This window comes from Lycorma delicatula, chromosome 9, assembly GCF_047948215.1.
Source record: "Lycorma delicatula isolate Av1 chromosome 9, ASM4794821v1, whole genome shotgun sequence".
NCBI classification, from domain to species: domain Eukaryota; kingdom Metazoa; phylum Arthropoda; class Insecta; order Hemiptera; family Fulgoridae; genus Lycorma; species Lycorma delicatula.
The window spans coordinates 76,933,377-76,957,137 of NC_134463.1; the positions used below are offsets into that span (position 1 = coordinate 76,933,377).

Here is a 23,761-nt window from a genome sequence, read left to right on the forward strand (position 1 = left end):
ATATGGAACAGTCAGTCATCTTAATTTGTAGGCTATTTATGTTTTATAACACAATTCGTGACTATATTAATAGTCTGATAGAGTCTACAGTTAACAGTAAATCGGTAAGATTTTATTAAAATTTATAGTTTTTTTAAAATTATTATTAACGTTCCTTTTTATTTTATTAAGTAATCTGTGTTAAAATGTTGATCTATGTTCGATAATATAAGAGAGAAAAAAATGGATGGTCATTTCCTGGCTTTCAAATTACAAGCTACTAAAAATAATGAATTGAAAATAAAAAGACTATCGATAATGGGTATCAGAAAAGATATACTAAAGAAAGAAAAAGAAAAAAAATGAATAGGCAAGGCTAGGCCAACCTAAAAGTCGATACGAATTATCAGAGATGAAAGACCTACATTTTAAATTAAATGTCAGGTCGTATATTGACCTTTGAAGAGGAAAAAACTTATATCGGCTTCTCTTGTATAGTTAGTTTATGATTATTGATTTGGCACGCCCTGGTTAAATTTACCTCTAACTTCTCGTCACATAATATATCTCTGGTCATGACAGATTCTCTCCTACTCCTCTTTTAAAAATATTTTACAAATCTATTTCTGATGTTTTCGTTTAATGAATTTGTCAGTAGAGATATTTTACTATTTTTTTTTTTACAAGAAATAATCAAAAAATCAAATCTAAATGAAGTGAGATACTAACTTAATACGACTGGATTTCTATTGTTTTATTGCCTAATCAGATTTTTTTTTTTTTAGAAAATCTCTAACCAGATTTCAGTGTACTTGAGATTATTATATTATATTTTGCTAATTATGTAATAATGCGTTTATTTGACATTTTTATTCGTAATACAATTTTATTCAGAATTTGTTAAAGAAATTAAGAAGTATTTTCAGTCACAGATAAAAAGAAAACCTATACAATAAAAATAGAATTCAACAATTATAATCACATTTCAACACATCACAACAAGAAACGGATGTTTCAACTGACTAAAATGGAATAAATTAAATAGAGAAAAATCACATTATATAACTTTCTGGACATTTTCTATATAACAAAATAATCAACACTGCCTGTGTTCAAACAGTTGTACTAAATAAAAACCGGAAAATTTTTAGTCAGCAGTAACAGAATATTAACTGAAAAATGGAAGGAATTTTTTTTCTGAAGATGATTATTTCATCAAGCTACAAGCTTGTACTGAGTAATATGGTATGGAGATTTTATATCGTATAAAAAATTATAAGTTTAATCGTGATTATACAGAGCGTTTCATAATGTTCTTAGGAGTTACAAAAATTCAGTACAAAAAAGTATTTCACTTACCTAAATGAAAGTTGTTCGAGGTGATGCAGGGAATTTAATAGTTTTTGTTAAAATCTATAATATTCAATATGTGCTCCTCTGGTGACACGGCACGCATCAACACGAAAGTCTAGCTCTTGCCAAACTCGTTCTAACATGTCATTTTCGATAGAGCTGATTGCATTGATTATGCGATCCTTTAGCTCAGCGATATCGTGCGGCATTGATGGGATAAACACCTTATCTTTCACGTAACCCCAGAGAAAGAAATCACATGGCGTGAGGTCTGGTGATCTTGGTGGCCACAGCATAATGTGTTGGTCTTCTTTAGACGCACGTCCTATCCAGCGCCGAGATAATGTTGTGTTAAGGTACTGTCGAACCTTGTTATGAAATCGGGCAGGGCAACCATCTTGCTGGAAAATGAAGTCGTTGAGTAGCTGAGGCATAAGCCGTAATTGTAACATATCCAGGTATATCATGCCGGTTACTGTAGTTTCCATAAAAAGGACGGCCCATACACTGCCTCACGAGAGATCGCACAAAAAACGTTTACTTTCGGAGAATCCCGAATGTGTTCCGCATATGCGTGTGGGTTTTCAGTTCTCCAAACTCACACGTTATGACGGTGTACTTTGTCGTTAATATGGAAAGTATATGAGAATTATCTTATTTACAAATCCTTCATCTAACAACATCTTTTCCCGTAACTGTAAACAAAAATCGAGCCTACGTGTTTTATCTCCATCAGAAAGACGCTGGATTAATGGAAGACGGTACGGTTTGCATAATAAACGTTTACGGAGAACTCTTCACCCTGTTGTTTTCGGAATTCCTAATTCTCTGCTTGCAGCCGTAGTCGATTTTGACGGGCAGCGAATGAAACTTGCACGCACACGTTCGACATTGACTTCTGAGGTTGATGGACGACCAGTTGATTTTCGCTTGTGCAAGCAACCGGTTTCACTTAATTGTTTATACCATGCACGAATTGAATTGTCACTTGGTGGCTCCTTATGAAATTTCAACCGAAACGCACGTTGCACAGAAATTACTGACTGACTTTGACAAGTGAAATTCTAACACACAAAACAACTTCTCGCTTCCCGTGGCAGCCATTTTCTCTACTGTCGACGCCTAGCGAGCAAATGGTTTGCTAACTGCCTAGTTTATGTGGAAAAAAACTATTTGAAGTACTCTTTCGTACAGTACTTTTTTTATTCCTATGAGTGAAGTAGTTTATGTTAATGAATTTTCGAAACTCCGAAGAACATTATGAAACGCCTTGTACAGATGAAAAGTAGAGGACGGGATGTATAAAAATAAGTCATACTCTACACTTGCTGTTTTTCAAATACATATTCAAAAAAACAAGAATAAAAAAAGTGTTTTCTAGTTTAGGGGCTGAATTTGGCTTCCGGCAGTACTTAACTGTCAACAACGGAACTGTACAGTATTTACTTAAAATCTTACGATATTATCTTATACGAAGGTCGCCTTTTAAATTTTTACAATAAACTTTAACATGACTCCTATGGGCTGAAATTTAAGGTCTCACCTTTCGTTAGTTTATAAGTACAGTTTATTAGACAATGCAATCTGTAAAGCTCTTTGAACTAGACCGACTAGGCGGAGTAACGTAGAAAGAAGAATCCCTCCAGTATTAATTTAACCGGGTCTAATCCTAGCCTAAGAAGTTGCCTATTCTTTTATTGATGGAGTATAACATTTTCTCAGTTTCATTAATAAAGATCTTTATTACTTTTGAATTGCTATTCTTATTCATTTATTTGTCCTAGGATTTTTTTCAAGACTGTCCTTTCTTTTTTTCTATCGTACTTATTTCATCTGATCTCAAACTGAAGATGCATACTGATGGGTAGAGGCTTTCTGGTTTGATTACCGTAATGTAATGCCTGATTTTGATGTTTATCGAGATCTTCTTTTTGTTATAAATATCTTTAATTAGTCGGTAGATTAATTTCATTTTAGATCGATCTAAACCGATCTCTTTAGATCGGTTTCTTTATTTTAAACCATTAATTTGGATTATTTTTCCTACATATTTAAATTTATTTATTTTTTGATTTTCATATAATTCGTATTTAGGGACTCGGGGGAATCTTTGATGACTGTCATGAATTTTGCCTTTTTTAAGGAAATTTTTAGTCCTTCTTTCTTAATCTTTGTAAATATTATTTATTTTTCATACATATAAAATGGCTATACACATTCTCAATGTCTATTATGTGCTAACGACCGTTTCATCTTGTTCTATTCGCACGTCCTCAGTACTTATTTAGATTGAGATATCATTGTAACATCTTAATAATATTATTAATAACATCATGTATTAAGTATAAATTGTATAAAAAAAATCAATTCTAGCATAAATAAATTCACTAGAGTATTCAAATTTTATTTTCCTCAATATTTCCCATTGTTACGAAACGACTATTGTTAAACCAGAACGTGCGAAGCGAAAATAAGTAAGGAGTGGCCCCTTGATTATAATGGTGAGCGATACAGTTCCAAATTACTATATGTATGTAACCTTGATTAAATATAATCAAAACAATCTCTTTCAAAAATGACGTCGATTTATTCACGATAAGACGAAATCGTGAAACAGTTGTTTTATGTGTGTTCTGATAAAAAGACGCTGTGTCTTGCTGAAGTAATTTATTGCTTCATATTTATTGTAATTTCGGTATTAAAATACCATATCGGTAGCGTGATATCGATCAGCAGGTAAATTTATTTCTTATTACATCTGTCGCCCACTGAAATATATACTCTGTATGCTTATATGCTTACGTAGAATATAATCTACCTTTATGTACATAAATCAGATTAACCATTTTGTATATATATATATATATATATATATACCCTGCTTACACCGTTGTTCGCTTATAATTCAAGAAGCGAAGGCCGATCTGAAAATTCTTTTACTTATATTTTTATTGTAATTTAAAGGAGGTTTTAAATTTATCCATATAACTTGATTATTGATTGGGTAATTACTAAAGCTTAAACAATGAACGTATCATATTTTTCAGCATCACTTTGGGTAAGCTAATATTTTAAATCACATTCAATTAGCTATATACTTCCTGTGAGTGAAATTTCGAAAAAAAAGATAATATTTTTATTTACTTAAAAACAAGTAAAAAATTTTTCTTGAGACACCAGTGATTTAATAGGAAATTTTATTTTTCACAATTTTCATTAAGCAGTCGAATGAAATAATTTTTCATAGTGAGCGCTATGTAGCGCTCACTAAAAAAAAAAATGAATGTTTATCTGTCTGTATATTTGTTATACCTTCCTAAACCGTTCCTCCGATAGCGATGAAACTTTGGGGAATGGTTGGACGCATGCCAGGGAAGGTTTCTGAATTAGTTTGGACCCGCTAGGTGGCGCTGGCGTCGAGATATTTCGAAACATTGTATTTATGGTCCGATTTGCCTCATATTCAGAATACATGTTACTTACATGGAAAGAATTATCTCTGCAAAAAAAGAACCCGCTAGATGGCTCTGGTGTTGAGATATTTAGAAAAAATGTATTTATGGACCGATTTGATTCATATTCAGAATATGAATATTAGTTACGTGAAAAGAAATATTTTTGCAAAAACTATACCCGCTAGGTGGGGCCGGTGTCGAGATATTTACGAAACAAACAAATATACAAACAGACTTTTTTTATTCTATATATATATATATATATAAAAGGCATGTTCGTATGTGTGTCCGCTAAAGACGAAAAACTAATGGACCGATTTACGCGCGGGCAAAAGGGAAAATGGAAAACAGGGAAAAGGTGGAAAGAGAAAAGGGTAAAACGGGGAAAGGTAAAAAGGAAAGGAGAGGTGCGAGGGAGAAGGGAGAAAGGGAAAAGGGGAAGGAGAATAAGTGAAAGGTAAAATTTGTGACGTTCAGTTTTTAATTTTTTTATCAAATTTTCAGTTGTGTTCATTTAAACTCTCTCTCTCTCTCTCTCTATATGTATATATATATATATATATATATAGCAATAGCGAAGCATTGCCGGGTCTGCTAGCCTTATATAAAATTAAAGTTTAGTCTATAAATAAGTATAAAGATATTTTTTCAAGTTATGTTTGTTACAGAACCATAGCAACATAGTTTTGTTTATTTCTGTATATAAACATTGTCATGATTTCTGTCTGTTCTACTTGTACGTACTAACAATATTCCTGCTTTAACAAAATTTGATATACAAACTTGTTTTAATTAGGATGTAAAAGTTTAAACGATTGCAATTTTATATATTTATTTTTTAGTAGCCGGCTAGGGCTAGTAAATCCTTACACGTCAAGATTATCTAGCATAATTTTAGATTATCATGCTTGTGAGAATATACTGATAAATAACAATTAAAACCTATTTAATTTATAAAAACTATCAGTATATCGTAATTTATTCAGAGTTACAGTTTGGTAAGAAAAGGACTAGAAACTTTGAGTGATCTAAAGTATGCGGGTTTCAGAATAGTCGGCCTCCATCTTAAAAACAGTTCATTATCCGTCCTTCGAACGAGTAAAAAAATATTTTCACCGTTCTCCGTGTTTTTTGGTCGTTACTCCAAAAAAAACAACACGAGGAGGTAACCTTATTTGGTTTTTTTATGTTCTTAAGGTTTATTGATATATTGTGTAACATTTTCTGAACATAATCTAAAGTATGGACATAATATTTTTCGCAATTTCCCCCCCCCCAAAAAAACTTAATTTTTTAACTTATCGGCCAAAAATCGATGTATTTTTAATCCAATAAGAATTAGGTGGGAATATGCATGTTTCAAAATAATACGAAATACTCAAAATTGCAGGAAATATTGATATTAATAATAACCAGGTTGGAGAAATAACGCAATAACTCGATAATACATTAACATACTCTTTTATACCGATCATTTTAAACATTCTCCATATTAACATTTTTTACATATTAAAAATATATGTATTATTGCTTATAATTCTAGATGTAAATTATAAATATAATCAACCAAACTTAACCTACGCTCGCTTCAAGCGCTAATCTCGACTAATTAACAGTAATGTTTTGATTATTTAAATAATAAATAATTGCAATAATTACTGAATTTATTATTTAAATATTCAAACCGTTCCTGTTAATTAGTAAGGTTAGCGAGCGTAGGTTAAGTTTGTTTAGATTCTATTTATAGAATAAATATATATATAAATGGTTATAAGAATGGTAATATAAATGGTTATATCTCCAACCTGGTTATTGTTAATATCAATATTTCTTGCTATTTTCAGTTATCTCCAGGTAAAAAACTTGCAAACGTTTGGGGGGGGGGGGTGAGAAACGAAAAACTACCAATTTTGATTTTTTATTCAGAGGATCGAAAGTATGTGGGCTTGTGCAAAGTGCCGTAATTGAAGAGAATGTGGCACGCATCGGCAACTTCTGGATTCTTATTTGTGCGAGTTTTTATGGCGTCAAAGATATAAAAAAGAAGATCAATTTGAAGTTATTTTAAGTATATCTGTGTATTTTTTCCAGTAAATAATTTCTATAATTGACTAATATTTATTGATTTTTGCTATGATGTGAATAATGAAATTTTCTATTTTATTTAATTACGTGTTTGATATATTTGAATAATAATGTTTGAATATTGAATTTCCCTATAATAAATTTTTCATTCAATATATTTTGTTTACGTTGAATTTTTATTTTTTATTTCGAAACGTGCATATTCCCATTTAATTCTGACAGGGTATTAAAAATACATAGATTTTTGGCCGACTAGTTAAAAAATTAAGTGTTTTATTTTTTGGGGGGGGGAGTTCCGAAAGAGATCCGAATGGACATCTATACAATACTTTCCTTTCTGGAGTGTTCATATACAGAGTATTCCCATAGCTGACTTTGGAGTAAGCGATATATAGTTCCCTGTGCGAGAAATATTGACTAGTAGATACCAATTACTTGAAACGTCAGCCCTTATGAAATATTTATTGTCATCGAAAATACAACTTTTAAGAGGAAACTGGAGGCGCTTGAAGTTGTACGGCAAGTCTAAACCAATTTACCCCGTACGCCGTCGTACATTTAAAGCTATTTTTCTCGATAACCGAAGGAGATATCGAAAAAATTAAATCAATATGATTTAATTAATGGCAATGCTGTAAGATAGGTTGACCCTATCTTCAGTGACATAGCTTTTCTTTCTTTTTGCTGTTTAACCTCCGGTAACTACCGTTTAGATAATTCTTCAGAGGATGAATGAGGATAATATGTATGAGTGTAAATGAAGTGTAGTCTTGTACATTCTCAGTTCGACCATTCCTAAGATGTGTTGGTTAATTGAAACCCAACCCCACCAAAGAACACCGATATCCACGATCTAGTATTCAAATCCGTGTAAAAATAACTGGCTTTACTAGGACTTGAACGCTGGAACTCTCGACTTCCAAATCAGCTGATTTGGGAAGACGCGTTCCACCACTAGACCAACCCGGTGGGCTCAGTTACATGAGCTTTTCCTTTCATTTTCCTGTTTAGTCTCCGGTAACTACCGTTTACATAATACTTCAGAGGATGAAATGTATGAGTGTAAATGAAGTGTAATCTTGTACATTCTCACTTCGACCAATCCTGAGATGTGTGGTTAATTGAAACCCAACCACCAAAGAACACCGGTATCCACGATCTAGCATTCAAATCCATGTAAAAATAACTGGCTTTACTAGGACTTGAACGCTGGAACTCTCGGCTTCCAAATCAGCTGATTTGGGAAGACGCGTTCACCACTAGACCAACCCGCTGGATTTCAGTTACATGAGCTGTCCAAGTATAACTGAACGAATAAAGACAAACGACCTTTTTGCAGAAAATTTTATTTCAAATACTGCAAGTGGTTTCTGAATTCGATTTGACCATAGTAAAATTGAATATCGGCTAGGAACATAATCCGGTTGTTACCACAAACTATTAAACCGGCCACCTTCTTGGAACGGTGAAGCGTATTTCCTAACGATTGTAGTCCTATGTTATTTTCAGGTATAAATACTAAGTTCATACAAAATTTCAGCTCAATAGGTTGTGCAGTTTTTGTTTGAAAATGTAACTGACTCAGAAACCATTAGATTTAGATTTTTATGTATTTATATTAGCTTTCTATATTTCTACTAATTTTATATAACATCCACAAAAATTAAACGCACGTATACTTTTATCAACATATTTCCTAATTCGTCGTTGATTATTAAAAAATCAATTTCAAAACTCTCCGTTATGTAGAATTGTTCGTCAATAGAGGTCGACTGTATGCATATATATATATATATATATTATGCTTTTCTATTCCGTACATTGTTCTTTAATCAATACAAAAAACATCACAAAATTAAAAAATAAAAATTTTATTTAAAAAATGTTTCGTAATCATTATGCAAATTTATTCAGCTCAAAACATCGGTTTCTGAAACAAATATTTGTATCCCTTCTACAAAAAAATATCGAGTAGAATGTTCGTTATTGAAAGAGTTCATTAATGTAAGAGGTGTACGGAACGGAAGGATTCTCGGTACGATAGTTAAATACTGATATAATTAACGTATTTCCTTGTAAAGACTACATTAATGCAAAATCTTTTATAAATACGGTTCGTTGGCTGTTCATTAGCATAAGAAATTCGTATAAACACTGATGTATAATATAACAGCAAACTATTTCTTCTTGTGGTGTGATTGTGATTAAGACGCGACGGGTCTTTGTTTATAAGGCGCGTCTAAGCGTAAATAATTGAAGCACTTAACTCCCCTTAAAAAGTTATCGACCCCATTAAGTACTTTTTTCTATTCTTTTAAAAGTCCTACTGCATCCTTTAATCAAACTTATTCTTTTCTAAGTTTCTTAAATACAGGTATTCAACAGAATGATTATTTTATATATACCATTTACGTAATACCACCTTTTATCATTGTATATAAATCAGAATCTATAAAAATCGATAACAAAAAATAAGGGTCTCATGGGTTATATAATCACCACTATAAATATATAAAGAAATTTTAAGTATAATCTAACCAAACTTAACCTACGCTCGCTAATCTTGACTAGCGAGCATAGGTTATGTTTGGTTAGATTATATTTATGATTTCTTTATACATTTATAGTGGTGGTTTTTTTTTAGAAAAAAAAAATTGTTTTGATAGTTCATATTTTAAAAATATTTAGTTTTAACGTAATCTAAAAAACGAAAACGTATTTCAATCGTTCAATCCAATTTCAACCTTAATAAATTTTCTTCTCAATTTTTGTGTGCCTTCAGTATTATGAATTACTACATTACGATAATAGGTTATCAACAAATGTCGTAGTGCGTGTGCCATGTGCCTTCAGTTCAGTATTACCTTAAGCTTTTTTTTTTACATTTATGTTTTTGTTTATATTGTTTTTTATATAATTGAAAAAGACTTTGAACTGAATTACTGATTTTTTAATAAATAAAAAAAAAAATGTTTTCTGAAATCCCGATGTCATTTCGAAAAACTGGCAACCCTGTGTGTAACAGAAAAATAAATGGTTTCCCGCTCGTGAAATTGGGGGATTAAAAACAGAATTGATTTTACTGTGGTACATATTTAAAAAAAAAAACTATTCTCGAAATATCTTCTATTAATGGAACATTTTAATGTAATTAGGGTTTTCAAGTAGGTAAGTAACGCAAGTTTTCATAGCGAGCGCTATCTGTGAATTGTATACAAAATACATAAATAAAATTACAATACATAAATAATGGCAAAGGTGCGTTTTGGTTATATGTCGTGTTTATTTTCTATTTAAAATAAAAGCACAAATACTTTGGCTTTAATGTCACTGTCCGTTTCAATTTATTTTTATTTCTATCTCGATTTATGTTAAGTATGATTGTACGGATTACGCATGAATGTAATAACCTAAAATATGTTATAATTGACATGATTGCAATTTTAACAATATCTATAAACAATATTCGAAGCATTTATCGACCTCGTAATGAAAGATTTTTGTTTTATTTCCTTGTTCAGGTAGCATGTTACAAAAAAAATAATAAAACCAAAAATTATGCCCGTTATCCGCGTACGTTTTAACAAAGTCTTTAAAGCAATGAAAATTAAAGTAAAATATTTTTTTTAATTAGAGTTCCCATCCAGTTAAGAAATAAAATCTGGTGCTGGGGGAAAATACTGGGTACAGTTGAACTGATTACAACATTGAGCACATATGTATCACGGATCTGGGAAAGGCAGTGAATAAAAATGGTCTACAAATTAATCCTATTTTTAGCTATGAAATCATTCACAGTTTGTGCAAGATTGAAAACAGCTCACAGTGCTACATAAATGTACTTGGACATCTGTCAACAAGATTTGGCCTGTGCAGTGATGAAAGTGATGCTTTCTTTGACAGAAACCTACCATTTTGAGACAGAGAATAAATGGTGGGTATGCAGTTTTCCTGGATTTACCAGGAAAAAGCTCAAACATCAACTGTCAGAAGAAAATTTAATGTAAGCTGGTTTTTGGGGCTCAAAGTCTCAGTACCAGAACATTATCAGGGAAGGGAGTTAAAATAAACAGTACTCATTACACCAAAATGCTTATCAAAAAGGGCCAAAGCCGCTATATAAAAACCAACTAAGGAAAATGGTTGAAAGGTATTATTTTATTGCGTGAGAGTACTATTACCCAGACAGTACAAACTATTCTGATTTGCCCCCCATGTACTGATTTCGCTGTTTTATACTATCGCTGTCTAATTTACTCAAAGAAATATTAAAAGGCCATTGATTGACCTCTGGCCAGGAACTGAAGAAAATTGTACACAGACTTAATGTTCAATCAAAAACATTTTTTTCTCAAGGCTTACAGAAGCTTTTATAAAGATAGAAGAACTGTATTGACTCACTGTTTTGTATATCTGTAAATCACAAGGCACTTTCAGTTTATTGGGGAACTTCAGTTACATAATCATAAAATGGCTTAAATTTCCAAACCCTACACAGTACAAATATAGATCATAACCCAAGGATATCTTAATTAAATGTCAGTAATTTCTATAAGAAGTCCCACAGCTGTAAACATCAAATCCCAATTATGTTGTACAAAACGTCAACATATTCTGCACGTTTATTGGTAGCATATCACTAGGTCCTGACATTTTTTTATCAAGAGTATTCTCATATATCATGATAGGGTAGGATATCGATTGGGTATATTGAGGATGTTCTTGTATTATGTGACTTACAAATAGATTAAGCACAACTAATAAATTTTACATAAAAACCAAAATTTCAACAAACTGAAATAATATTAAATTTATGAATACATTAAGTCTATTATAAACAAAATTAAAATCAATTACATAAAACAAAGATCAAATATATTATTCAACTACATAATAAAGAGGTTTCTAAACTTTTTAAATCAAGAACCATTAATAACGATGTTATAGTGAACACTACTAAAGATGATGATAATTTGCTGTAAAAAGTTGTTATAAAAACAATATGTAAAATTATAATTATGAAAATTACAATGTTTCGTTATGTTGCTGACACATTCTTGATGTGTGTTATTTAATTAACATACTGAAGAGCTATTGAATCATAAAGTTGATTGTAAGAATACAGTAATTAAAAATATTAAATGATGCTAAAGTAGTGTATGTATTTATGAAATTTAGCCGTACTACAACACTTAAAAACCTGAAAAATATTATAAAACACAACATAAAATAGAATGTATATTATTGTAGCTTGTGAATTGAATTATACTTAGTTTGTAGTTAGAATATTTTAATGTAGTAATTTAATATTATTACATGTAGATTTTTTATTGCAATAATCCATTAAAAAAAATTATCAAAACTGGTCTAAAAGATACGAGAAATGTATACATACCAGGTTTGTACATGTGTATATAACATACATCACAGAGTGTCCCTGGAGGAGTTTGCCCACTCGCCAAACATAAGGGACATAAAAATAAACCAAAAGAAAATCAGATAATTGCTTTTATGATATAGATAGATAAAATAAATAAATAGAATTAATAAAAATCAGATTGAAAACATTCTCCATTTTTTATTCAAACTATTAAGAAATTTACCAAGTGTAACAGTGTAACTGTAATTTTATAAATTTAAATACTTATCTTCTTTTTTATTGGACAATTACATGCTCAAAAGTTATTATTGTTTGTATTATATAGAACATGTCTTAATTCACTTTACAGATTACCCAATGGATTTATTGTTTGGGTGTGTATGGACTACCTTAAAAAAGTGTAACACTACACTCTGTATTCCATCTTTAATTACTATCATTGTTAAAATGGATTTATTTTTTTAATTATATAAGAATTTTTTACATTAGTATAAATTTCTGTTTGTTCCTAAAATAAAAAAAAATAAAAATTATTTAGTTCTCATAATAAACTACCTGCAAACTGTTTATATGATTTTTTAACATATTTTTTTATAGTATTGTTTTGTTAGTTGTCAGAAATAAGTGATTGAAAAAATATTCCAAATAGAAATTTACTGAAGAAATTAGTTTCTATTATATGCTTTTGGATATACGATGTCAGTGAATTTGACCAAACTTAAGGGGCTGATTTAGAATATCAGAAAAACCAAAACATTGTTATGGATAAGTGTCCTACTTCGTTTCATTCTCTATTTGTCTACCACTCTGTGCTTTTTTCAGTAAAATTATATAACTTAGGAACAGATTGAGGTATTTTAAAGAAATTTTATGTAAGAACATTGTCTACAAAATAAATAAGTTACCTTAAAAAATTCCATATTGGCAGCTATTAAAATTTCATTAATAGCTTTGTAAATAATAGTTTTATAAAGAAATTTTATGTAAGAACATTGTCTACAAAATAAATAAGTTACCTTAAAAAATTCCATATTGGCAGCTATTAAAATTTCATTAATAGCTTTGTAAATAATAGTTTTATCAAATTAGATTTTATTATATAAAATGTTAAGCTTTATATTTTGAAAAAAATGACACCTTATTTGTTCATATTGGTTAATAAACATCTGAGGTATGAATTCAATAGTTAAAATGAATCTCAAAAATTATGCAGTCAGACAATTTTGTATGTGTTTTCATTTATTTCACTAATTGAATTAAAAATAGTTTCTTTTAATAAACCCACTGTGTTGATCTAGTGGTGAACTCATCATTGCAAATCAGCTTATTTCAAAGTTAATAGTTCTAAGGTTCAAATTTTAGTAATGGTAGTTACTTTTATACGGATTTGATTACTAGATCGTGAGTACTGGTGTAATACCTCTGAAGTAATACCTTATGAGGCTAATAAGTAATACCTTCCAGAGGCTAAACAGAAAAAGAAATAGAGGTTTCTTTTAACAATAATAGTTTAAAACAAATAAATTAGCTTTATTCTCTCAAAACTTGTTGATAAATAATAAGCTTTCTAATTTCTTTTTTCTTTTGTTTCAGATATGTGTGATTCTATTACGAAAACTGCAGGGTTATTGTGATATTATACATTTTACTAGCCTATACTACTCTGAATTATATTGAAAAATAAACAAATAATGATGCCTTTACTATATGAAGAAATTTCATCAAAATTATTTGTACAAGTTTTATTACTATTATTTTAGACTCATTATAAAATATAATAATCAATAATAAGAAAGAAGATAACAAACAAGACTGTGCTTTATTGAGAAATTTATTTCTGGGAATGCATTATATAGTGCCTATTATCATATCTGTGAATATTGATAATAATCTGTATGCTGGTTATCTACATTGATAATAAAATAACAAAAAATAAAAATAAAAATTCATCAGTCAGGTTTTTGGAAGCAATTAAATTCTGTTCTTGATGAGAAATTTAATTACAGTACTATTTAAAAATCACCAGTACTATCCGAAATGCCTTTATTATTATTATATTCATCACTTTCATTATCGAATGAATGTGAATCTGATGCAAAGATTTAATCAACGTAATAAACCAAAAAATTCTTCTGGATGCTGTGTTTGTCAATATAATAAAATATTTGTGAAATCATTAAATCATTTAAATCGTTATCATTATCAATTTCCATTAGATTTACAAGGGTGGCCCCGTAGATGGACACAGACTGTTCTGTAAAATAATTTATTAAATAAATTATATAGGCTGTCTTGTTAATAATTAATTCATAATCTGAACAAACACTTTATTTGTGTTCGTTCTTATCAGTATACAATTATTGTTTTGGAACCTTTTAATTAATTGTTGTTTATGGTGTAAGTGTTATTTGTAAGCAAATCAACAAAAAAATTAAATTTTTTCAAACATATAGATGTAAAATTAATTTATGATGGAATTTCAGTGTGGCAGTATTCATTTTAATTATATTTGCTTCATTATTCTGTGATATATCGCATAAAGTATTGTGTGAAATTTTTAAGGAGGGGAAGTAACTTCTATAATTACAAAGTAAAGGCCAAGCTTCTAAAATTTATTCATTGTAAGAAAGTATTATAAAAAAGTAGCAGATAATTTGTAGTAAATTGTTTTCTTTATCTTTAGACTGAAATTCTGTGAGAATTTATTAAAAAAAAAAAGAATGGAACCACAAGTAGAAATTAGTGGAAATAAAACTGCAGGATTAGCTCCCATAATAAGATGGAGTAGTTTAAGTTCATCTATGGGTGGTTCATCGATAGGTACATTTAGTTCACCGGCTAAATCTGTAAGTAGCAGTGGTATTGTACCAGATTCTACTAGTAAATCTGAAGATAATGAGCCGGAAGAAAATGAAGAAAAACCATTATTTCCATCATCTGCAGCTGTATTTGCATCGGTTCCAGATGTTCTTAACAAAAGTCCTACTGATAGTAATGAAGATACAGTGACTGTAATTCCAAAAGAAAACATACAGTTAGTACGCACTGGTAATAATAACAACAATAATAATGAAGGAGTTAAATTTGATGTACCACTAGAAGAAGATTCAATCATGAGTAGTGTCGAATCTTTATTTGATGATGGTGATGAAAGTAAAAGACAGAAACCGAAAGTACCTGATGGTGGTTGGGGTTGGATGGTTGTTTTATCTTCATTGATTATAAGCATGATCGCCGATGGTATAAGTTTTTCGTTTGGTCTTTTATACATTCGATTTTTAAAATACTTCAAAGAATCTAAAAGTACAACTTCATGGATTGGTAGCTTATTTATGGCGGTACCATTATTATCAGGGCCCATCGGAAGCGCTTTGGTAGATCGTTTTGGTTGTCGCTGGATGACAATTCTAGGCGGCATAGTTTCTGGAACTGGATTTGTATTGAGTGCTTTTTGTGATACAATAGTCATGATGTATATAACTTTTGGTGTCATCGCTGGTTTGGGGTTAGGTTTATGTTATGTCACAGCTGTCGTAAGTATTGCTTATTGGTTTGATAAAAAAAGAAGTCTTGCAACAGGATTAGGTGCTTGTGGAACTGGTGTAGGAACTGTTGTTTATGCACCGATGACACAGTTCTTTATTGAACAATTTGGCTGGAGAGGTACTGTAATCATGCTAGCCGGTACATTTTTAAATATGTGTGTTTGTGGTGCTTTAATGCGAGATCCAGAATGGTGGATTGAAGAACAAAAAACTGCCGCTTTATCCAAATCAAATCGTGAATCCTCATCTGCTTCACTTGCTACAGCAGCCGATCTGCAAGCCCTAGAAGAGATAAGGGAAATGCTAAAATCTGGTGAATCACCTGAGTACATTCTTACTCAACTAGCTACTAACATTGCTAAGTCACCGGCCCCGACTCAATCTGAAGATGAAAATAATGACAAAAGTGCTAAAGCCAATGTTCAGTCAGTTTACAACTTACCAACTTATGTGCAAGAACATGAAAAGGTAGGTCTGACTTAATTTAATTTTTATTATTTTTAAGTTTTTAACCATAGTTAAAATTAGTTGTCATCTAATAAGAATCACTTGTGATGAGGCCATAAATATATTGTATTTTTTCTTCTAAATATATTTACAGTATTTTTTCATCTCAGCTAATTTCTGTTTCATGTATAAGTTCTTCATCCTCAGTTTTTACCCTCTGTTACTTTACTTATTTCTAGTTCTAAATTATTACTGAATACGTTATGCTCTGGCTCACAAACTGAATGTTCTGTTAACAAGATTCTACTATAGACCTCTCTGATTCATCTTGAACAATACTGGATCAATCCACATCTTTCTTATTACTAGCAACTATTTTTCAGTTAATTTTTGTTTTAGTTTCAGTTCTTGCTTTTCTGCCATCTGGTACATTCAGTATTAATTCTCTTAAATATGAAATGAAAAAATCGTTATTAACCCATATTTTAAGTGGTAATTATCTTCCAGCATTAATGCAATAAAAAAATTACAAAACACTTGAATCACATAACCACATTCACATACATTTTTTCTAAGAATTAATAAGAAGTCATTCTGATGTTGAAATCTGTTTGGGATGGTACACAGCGAATTTTCCAGTCGGCTATAAAGTGCCAGAATTTGGTAAACAGGTTTAAATTACACAACCTTAATTCTTAGACATTCTTAGACTTACGTAAAAAATATTAAACTTACTAAAAAATTTGAATTTCGTTACAGAATTTCATTAACACAATGACCTACAATAACAGACCTGAACTTGTATAATTATGCCTTTTCTAACAAAATTTGAACAAGAAAATGATCTTTAACTATACTTAACCATTATTTACACATTTATTTTTGTTCAGGTACCATTAGAAGTACTAGCATCATTAAGCAGCAATAAAAAAGTATTCAATGTAATACTGGAAAATTATCCAAGCTTATTAACATGCCGTAGCATGAGTGATAATTGTAAAATTAATCAAATTTGTGATAAAACCAGACCGACATGTCTACCTGTTACAATGAAAGTTACATCAGCAAATCAAAATCAAAGTAATAGACCTATTGTAACACCGACATCAAATGTTGATACCACTATGGTACCACTTTTATCAGGTTCCAAGCCTAACACTAAGTCAGTAAAATATGAATCAGCACCAAAAATGTCTGCTGATCAGCAGTGGAAAAAGAAACAGTCTATTTTGAATAATCATCATTACTTAAGAAACATCAAAGTGCATCGGTAAGTAAATGAATAGTATTTTCTATGTAGTATTAGATAACATTCTTCTTTTCATAAACCTTTTACTTCTATTTCTCCCTTTTTTAATACTTTTTTGCTACCCTTGATTTTGCTCTCTGTGACCTGTACATTTTGCTTTTCACTTTTTTAAATTTAATGGAGGCTGATATTGAAATTTTGATTAATGTTTATACCAACTTGTACTCTTTTTTTTATGAAAACTAAATCGATTTCAGTGAACTTTGGAAAAGTTTTTATTTGTATATTATAATATGCTTACCTTAAAAACTTAGAATCTACTGTTCAACTCAAAATTACAAAAATGTTTTCGCTATCAAAAACAAAAATGTGATTACTTTTAGAAAAACTTAATAAGATTTGCCAGTATAAAAAAATTAAAAGTTGATTATTTATTTTGGATTAACGTTTTATAATTTTTGAGACTAGTCTTAAAAAAGCATTTCTTTTCTTAAATTTTTGACTGTACTCTTAGTAAATAAATTCCACTTCCATAGACCACATCATTATACTTTATTTGTAATAATATTTTAAATATAAAGAGCTAATTAAATGTAATAAATAAAAAGATAAAATAATAGAAATGAAATTAAACATAAATAATAATAATAATAATAATAATAATTATACATAAAACCGTATTTTAACTCACATATAAGGTCAATGTACACAATGAGTAAGTAAATTAATAGCGCACCTACTCTTGCAGGATAATTATTGTCTAAATATATTTATTTTGTCAAAAATTCACTATGATAAATACAATATAGAAAATTTGCTGATGGTGCGTAAGACTAATGTACATAGAATTTTGTAGATGTAATACCTACATTAAATTATGTAATATTATATCTGAAATATTTATTTATTGTCTGTAAACAATATCTCTTAGAGTGTTCTGGGCTTATGCATTAACAGTGATTACCTTCACTATTAAAAGTTATAATTGTTCATGTTTATAGTCTGTGATAAATTGTAATCTTCAATATAAATTACATACCTGAACACATCTGAATTCATTGTAAGCATACTCATTATACTCAATTTAGTATTTTGAATACTCATTAGTATTCAATTTTATTGAATACTAATATTATGAAGTTTGTATAAATGACATAGATGAAGATTTGTTTTTTATTATTGTTATGTAACTTATTTCATTCACTTATATTTTTTTCCATTTTATGCTAATTTTGTAGTTAATTAAAATGATTATTTGATATATGTTACACACCACAGAAAACAATAACCATTTCAATAAATGAAATCTTTGTCTTGTAAAATCAATTTATAACTATACTGACAAAATTTTTAATTTTGGCTATTGAAGAATATTAAATAATTGTAACTTATTATTATTGCATAATAATAGTAGTTACATGTCGTATAAATAAGATGTACATGTCATTTGAATAGGATAATTTTTTTTATTATATTTTTTTGTAATAGCAATTCAGTTATGTATCGTGGTGCAGTTTTGAATACATATAAGTATCATTTGCGAGCTTCATCTTGTCCAGATATATATCGTAACTCTATGACTACTTTAGCAAGAGAAGCAGAAGAGGTAAGTTCTCTTACAATCTACAATCTAAAATTCATTATTTAAAGACACATATGTTTATAATTTCATTAATTGTTTACATACATCATAAAAATGTGCAATTTATCCAGTGAGTGGCTACATTTGATACCTGTATATAGTTGGCTGGTTAGTAACCTCTTTCCGACTTAAAATATCCATTTTAACAAGAAAGATGAAATGTGTGAAAAAGTATATGAAAAATAAGGCAAGTAAAAGCAATAAAAACATTTTTCAGTACTCTTGAAATGTTAGTTGACTTTCAGAAGTTGGCAACAAACTAAAAACAACTACTAATAACCTAATAATCTTTAACTTGGTCTCAAATTCCAAAGGGTCGAAAATTAAATAATTACTGAAAAATATTATTTTCTTATTTTTAGTACCTTTTTAAATCAGCCATACTTTTTAAGTTTATTTCTTTCATACTCTTTAGCTTATCTTTATTTTTAATGGATTGGCATATAAAAAATTGCTATCCTTATGAAAAAAGTTACAAGAAATATTGAAAGATGAGAATGTTTGTCTTGATAAAATGAAAAAAAAAAATACAGAATACAGATAAAAGATTCAAAGAGACTGATACTTAACAATGGGCTACAGGTCTCTGAACAAGAAAATATACTTTTTTTTTATTGAAAGTTTTCAAATTATATTTTTTGAATTTTCAAAAAAATAAGATTGAATATCAGAATGATATCTTGCTTACATCATTACACCATAAAAATTCAATACAAAAATTAAAAATTCTTTAAACCATGGATGAAGAAAAGTAGTAATTTTTTGTTTAAATATTTTCCATTTATGAGAAAAACTGACAACCAGAACACCAGAGTAACTGTCTGAAAAAAGTAAAAATAAATAATCAGTATCAGAGCTCTTGGTGAAGAATAAAGCTAAAAAAAACAAACAAAATAATAGTGACCAAAACAAGAAATATACGTGGACATAAATGAACAGACTTGGAGAAAATACTTCGTCATTTTTAAAAAAGCTGGAAACAATTTAGTCTTTCGATAAAAAACACCTGTACAAACCTTACGTGTAAAACATCATGTCTCAATGAAATATATAAACAGTTCTGACTATAAATTTTTCTCCAGCAAAAATGAGGATGTAGCTTCAAATTTAGGTACATTAAACCACATAAAAGCATTCTTTAACTACAGTGTATAGAATCAGCATTTGTCAAATATGTTGTAGAAGTAAGTTATAAACACAACATTGTTAATAATTTTGATAATATATATATATATATGTATGAACTACATATAACTATAACATGAAGGATTTTGGATTTTTGTAAAACATACAAAAAATGTAAAAAGAAAAAACAAACTTTGGCATACTAAGTGAAGGGCAATTTAAATCTAATACACTTTTTAATCACATCGTAAATATATGAAACAAAGTGTACCTTGTATATGAGACAAAAGATAGAGAGAATATTTTTACAAAGAATAGTACAGTCGTTTTACCACATGAATATGATTCAAGTTAATTTCTTATTTAATATTTATTACACACCACAGAAATCAACCATTTCAATAAATGAAATCTTTGTCTTGTAAAAGCAATTTATAAACTGTACTGATAAAATTGTTTACTTTTGGCTATTGAAGAATATTAAATAATTTTAACTTATTATTATTCCATAATACTAATAGTTAAATAATGAAATAGTAACATGTATAATGAAATGATTTTAAAAATAGTGGTTAAATTTTTATACTCAAAGATCATATTGCAGGTTTTTTTTTAATTAAAATTATTCTTTTGTTGACGCATTAATTCAATTTTGTTTTAAGTATTGAATTTGTTAAACATAATAAATTTTTGTTTAATTTGTTTTAGTCATGGAAAACAGAACTGAAAGAAATGTTAGCAAATATGTGTGATTTTTCGATGTTTCTTGAACTTCACTTTTTATTGATGTCTGTTGCTACAATTCTACTATTCACATGGTTTATCGTTCCATATTTTTATTTGGCTGAACATATGACAAGACATAATTATAATGAGAATGAAGCATCAAATGTAATTAGCGTGATTGGTTTCACTAATACAATTGGAATGGTATGTATTTATATTGCAGATGACTTATGTTTTATATAGTTTATATCTGTTATGAACATATATTTTTCAGTAATGTGCTATTCATGTTCATGTAAAACATTGAATTATCACTGAAAACAAAATGTTGATTAATACATTATACTTTTTAAGAATTTTATGCATAATAAGTAGCCATTTCAAATATTTTAATTAGAATAAATGATTGATTGTTTACACCATAAAACTCATATAACTAAATATATCTGTTATAATTATACATCAGGTGATAAACTTGAAATCAAACTGCTACCTAAACAGAGTTGCACATGTAATACTTTATGAATGAAATGAAAACAAATTCGATTTTGAATTTACATTACCAAAAGTTTACATTGATACCAAATTTTTGCAAAAGATGTTTGAAGTGAGCACACTGCTCAGGAATGCGTTTTTATGCTTGAGTGGTCGTATTGAGAGTTGCCTGATGCATAATGTCAATAGTGACAATTTCTTATCAGTTCATCGATAGTATGGAAATTTGATTCATAAACTCTTACTGAATAGCCTTCAAGTAGCTCCAAAGAAAAAAATTGCAACTAGTCAAATTTGAGTAACGCAGAAGCCGCTAACTATCCTTTGTTAATAATTTGTTCTTCTGTAAAAACCCCATGAAAATGTGCTAGTGAATCATTTGGTGTGTGACATGTTGCTGTTCTTGTTGGAAGAAGCTGTACTGTAGATGTACTCTTTTTCATGATTTACTGAATGTAGAATTCTTTGAAAATTTGCTCTTTATACTTCTGCATTGACAGTCGGGTCAAAAAATACTGGCTTCACTGTATGATTATCAGAAACCTTTTATAGTGAAGTAGATGCTCAAGTATCTGGTGAGGATTTTCGATCATCCAATATCTGGTGTTGTGTAAATTAAAATGCTCATATAAATGAAGCCATGCCTCATCTGACTTGAAATATACTATCAGGTCTATCAGTCGACCAATAATGTTTTTAAGAAGCCAGTTGCAATTATTAAGACATTTCAGTTTATCAGTTTTCTTAAGTTGTTGTTCAGTTGTTAAATGATATGGTTTCAAATGTAAATCATGAATCTTAAAGCAAGCTGTGTATTTTGTACCACTTTGTTGTGATAACTTAAATATCAATTTTTCTTTTGTAGTGGCAAAAATTCTTCTTTGAATATTGACTATGGGTTCTGGAGTCCTAACAAAAGATCACTCATTTTTTTTTTCTGCATTTGAAACTGAACCTAATGTTCATCACTTTGCCAGATCATCTATGCTATTCTTTACTGGGCTACTATCGAACATTTTTTATGATTTATTTGACATGTTTCTTGAAGGATCCAGAAAGCACATAAGCTTCCATTTTAACAACCCTTTGTTAAGGAAACCGATCAACCCTTTGATCAGTTAAGGAATTTTAGAAAATCACAACTGCAAAGAATAGAAATTTTAGATACTATACTGCACTGAAGCATGAGCAGTTTACAACTAACAACAATAGATGAAAGATATTCAGTCAATAGTGGCGTTAGTAGTTGCAGTGAAATAGCAATGTTAAAGGTGACACTCTAACTGCTGTTTGAGATTTAAGTTGGTTTAGTTTTAAGTTGCTCCTTCAGTTAATATAAGTTATAACCTGTTGTTCTGTATGGTAAGAAAAAGTGATGACATTTAATTAAATATTGAACAAATCCAACAACTCTGAGGAACCAATGCTTAATGTTATTTGGTAATTATCTCTAATCTTCTCCCAAGGCTTGTCTTTATCATATGAATTCCTACAAGGATCATTTTTGTGTACTTCTAAAAAAATACTATTTGTTTTAAGTATCTGCGGTAAACTTATTTATTTTGTTTAATTTTCATAATAATATTTTACATTACAAACCTAAACTTGCTTAAAAGACTTCGTTTGTAATAAACTGCATTAAAGTAATTCACAACCAGCTTTTGGAACATAAAAATTAATCAGAATCCTCAGCTGTGCTTTCGCAATTGAAGTAAGTAATCCTTTTTGTACTGAATCTTCAATGAACACTATCTCTAGCACAATGCTCAAATTATTATAGTCTGCGAATTTATTTTGTTTAACCTTCTTACGATGACACATGAGTGTCATCGTAGGTAGTCAAGGATGATGGTTCATGTTTTTACTTCCACTTTCCTTGTTCTGCTAAAACCTTATATTCCCTGTTACTCTTTAACCTAATATTTGCACCATCGCTTGAAATAATTGTTTTTGGAGTGCTGTTCTTTTTCATTATATATTTTTTTATCTGTAGTGTGATCAAGTATAATAGTTTTAAAGAAATAGTCTTTCCCAATAGTGTTTATTACTTTTCCATTCCAGGTTATTCAGGATAAATATACTAGAAGCATTAGGTGTATATCAAAATTTCTGTACCTACTTGTATGATCAAGGTACTGCATTAGTGTTGCCAACTTGTATAGATCTCACAAACCTACTTGTTTCATTTTTTGTGTTAATTAAAAGTAAAATAACAAAAAAATATTTAAAGTTTAACTTAGATCTAAAAAGATTGATATAATTCTTTCTTTTGAATCCTTT

The 23,761-nt window shown here is 29.4% G+C and overlaps 1 protein-coding gene across 2 annotated transcripts in view; it reads left to right on the forward strand.

Moving 5' to 3' along the window:
• The window catches only part of LOC142330283 (monocarboxylate transporter 9-like), a 90,173-nt gene that overhangs the window by 59,981 nt on the left and 6,431 nt on the right, over window positions 1-23,761 (forward strand). For both annotated transcript variants that reach the window (XM_075375475.1, XM_075375476.1), the window contains exons 2-5: window positions 13,846-16,265; window positions 17,135-17,514; window positions 18,982-19,099; window positions 20,969-21,190. In XM_075375475.1, the coding sequence (XP_075231590.1) occupies window positions 14,973-16,265; window positions 17,135-17,514; window positions 18,982-19,099; window positions 20,969-21,190 (2,013 nt within the window). In that variant the 5' untranslated portion in view covers window positions 13,846-14,972. The remainder of the gene's footprint in view (window positions 1-13,845; window positions 16,266-17,134; window positions 17,515-18,981; window positions 19,100-20,968; window positions 21,191-23,761) is intronic.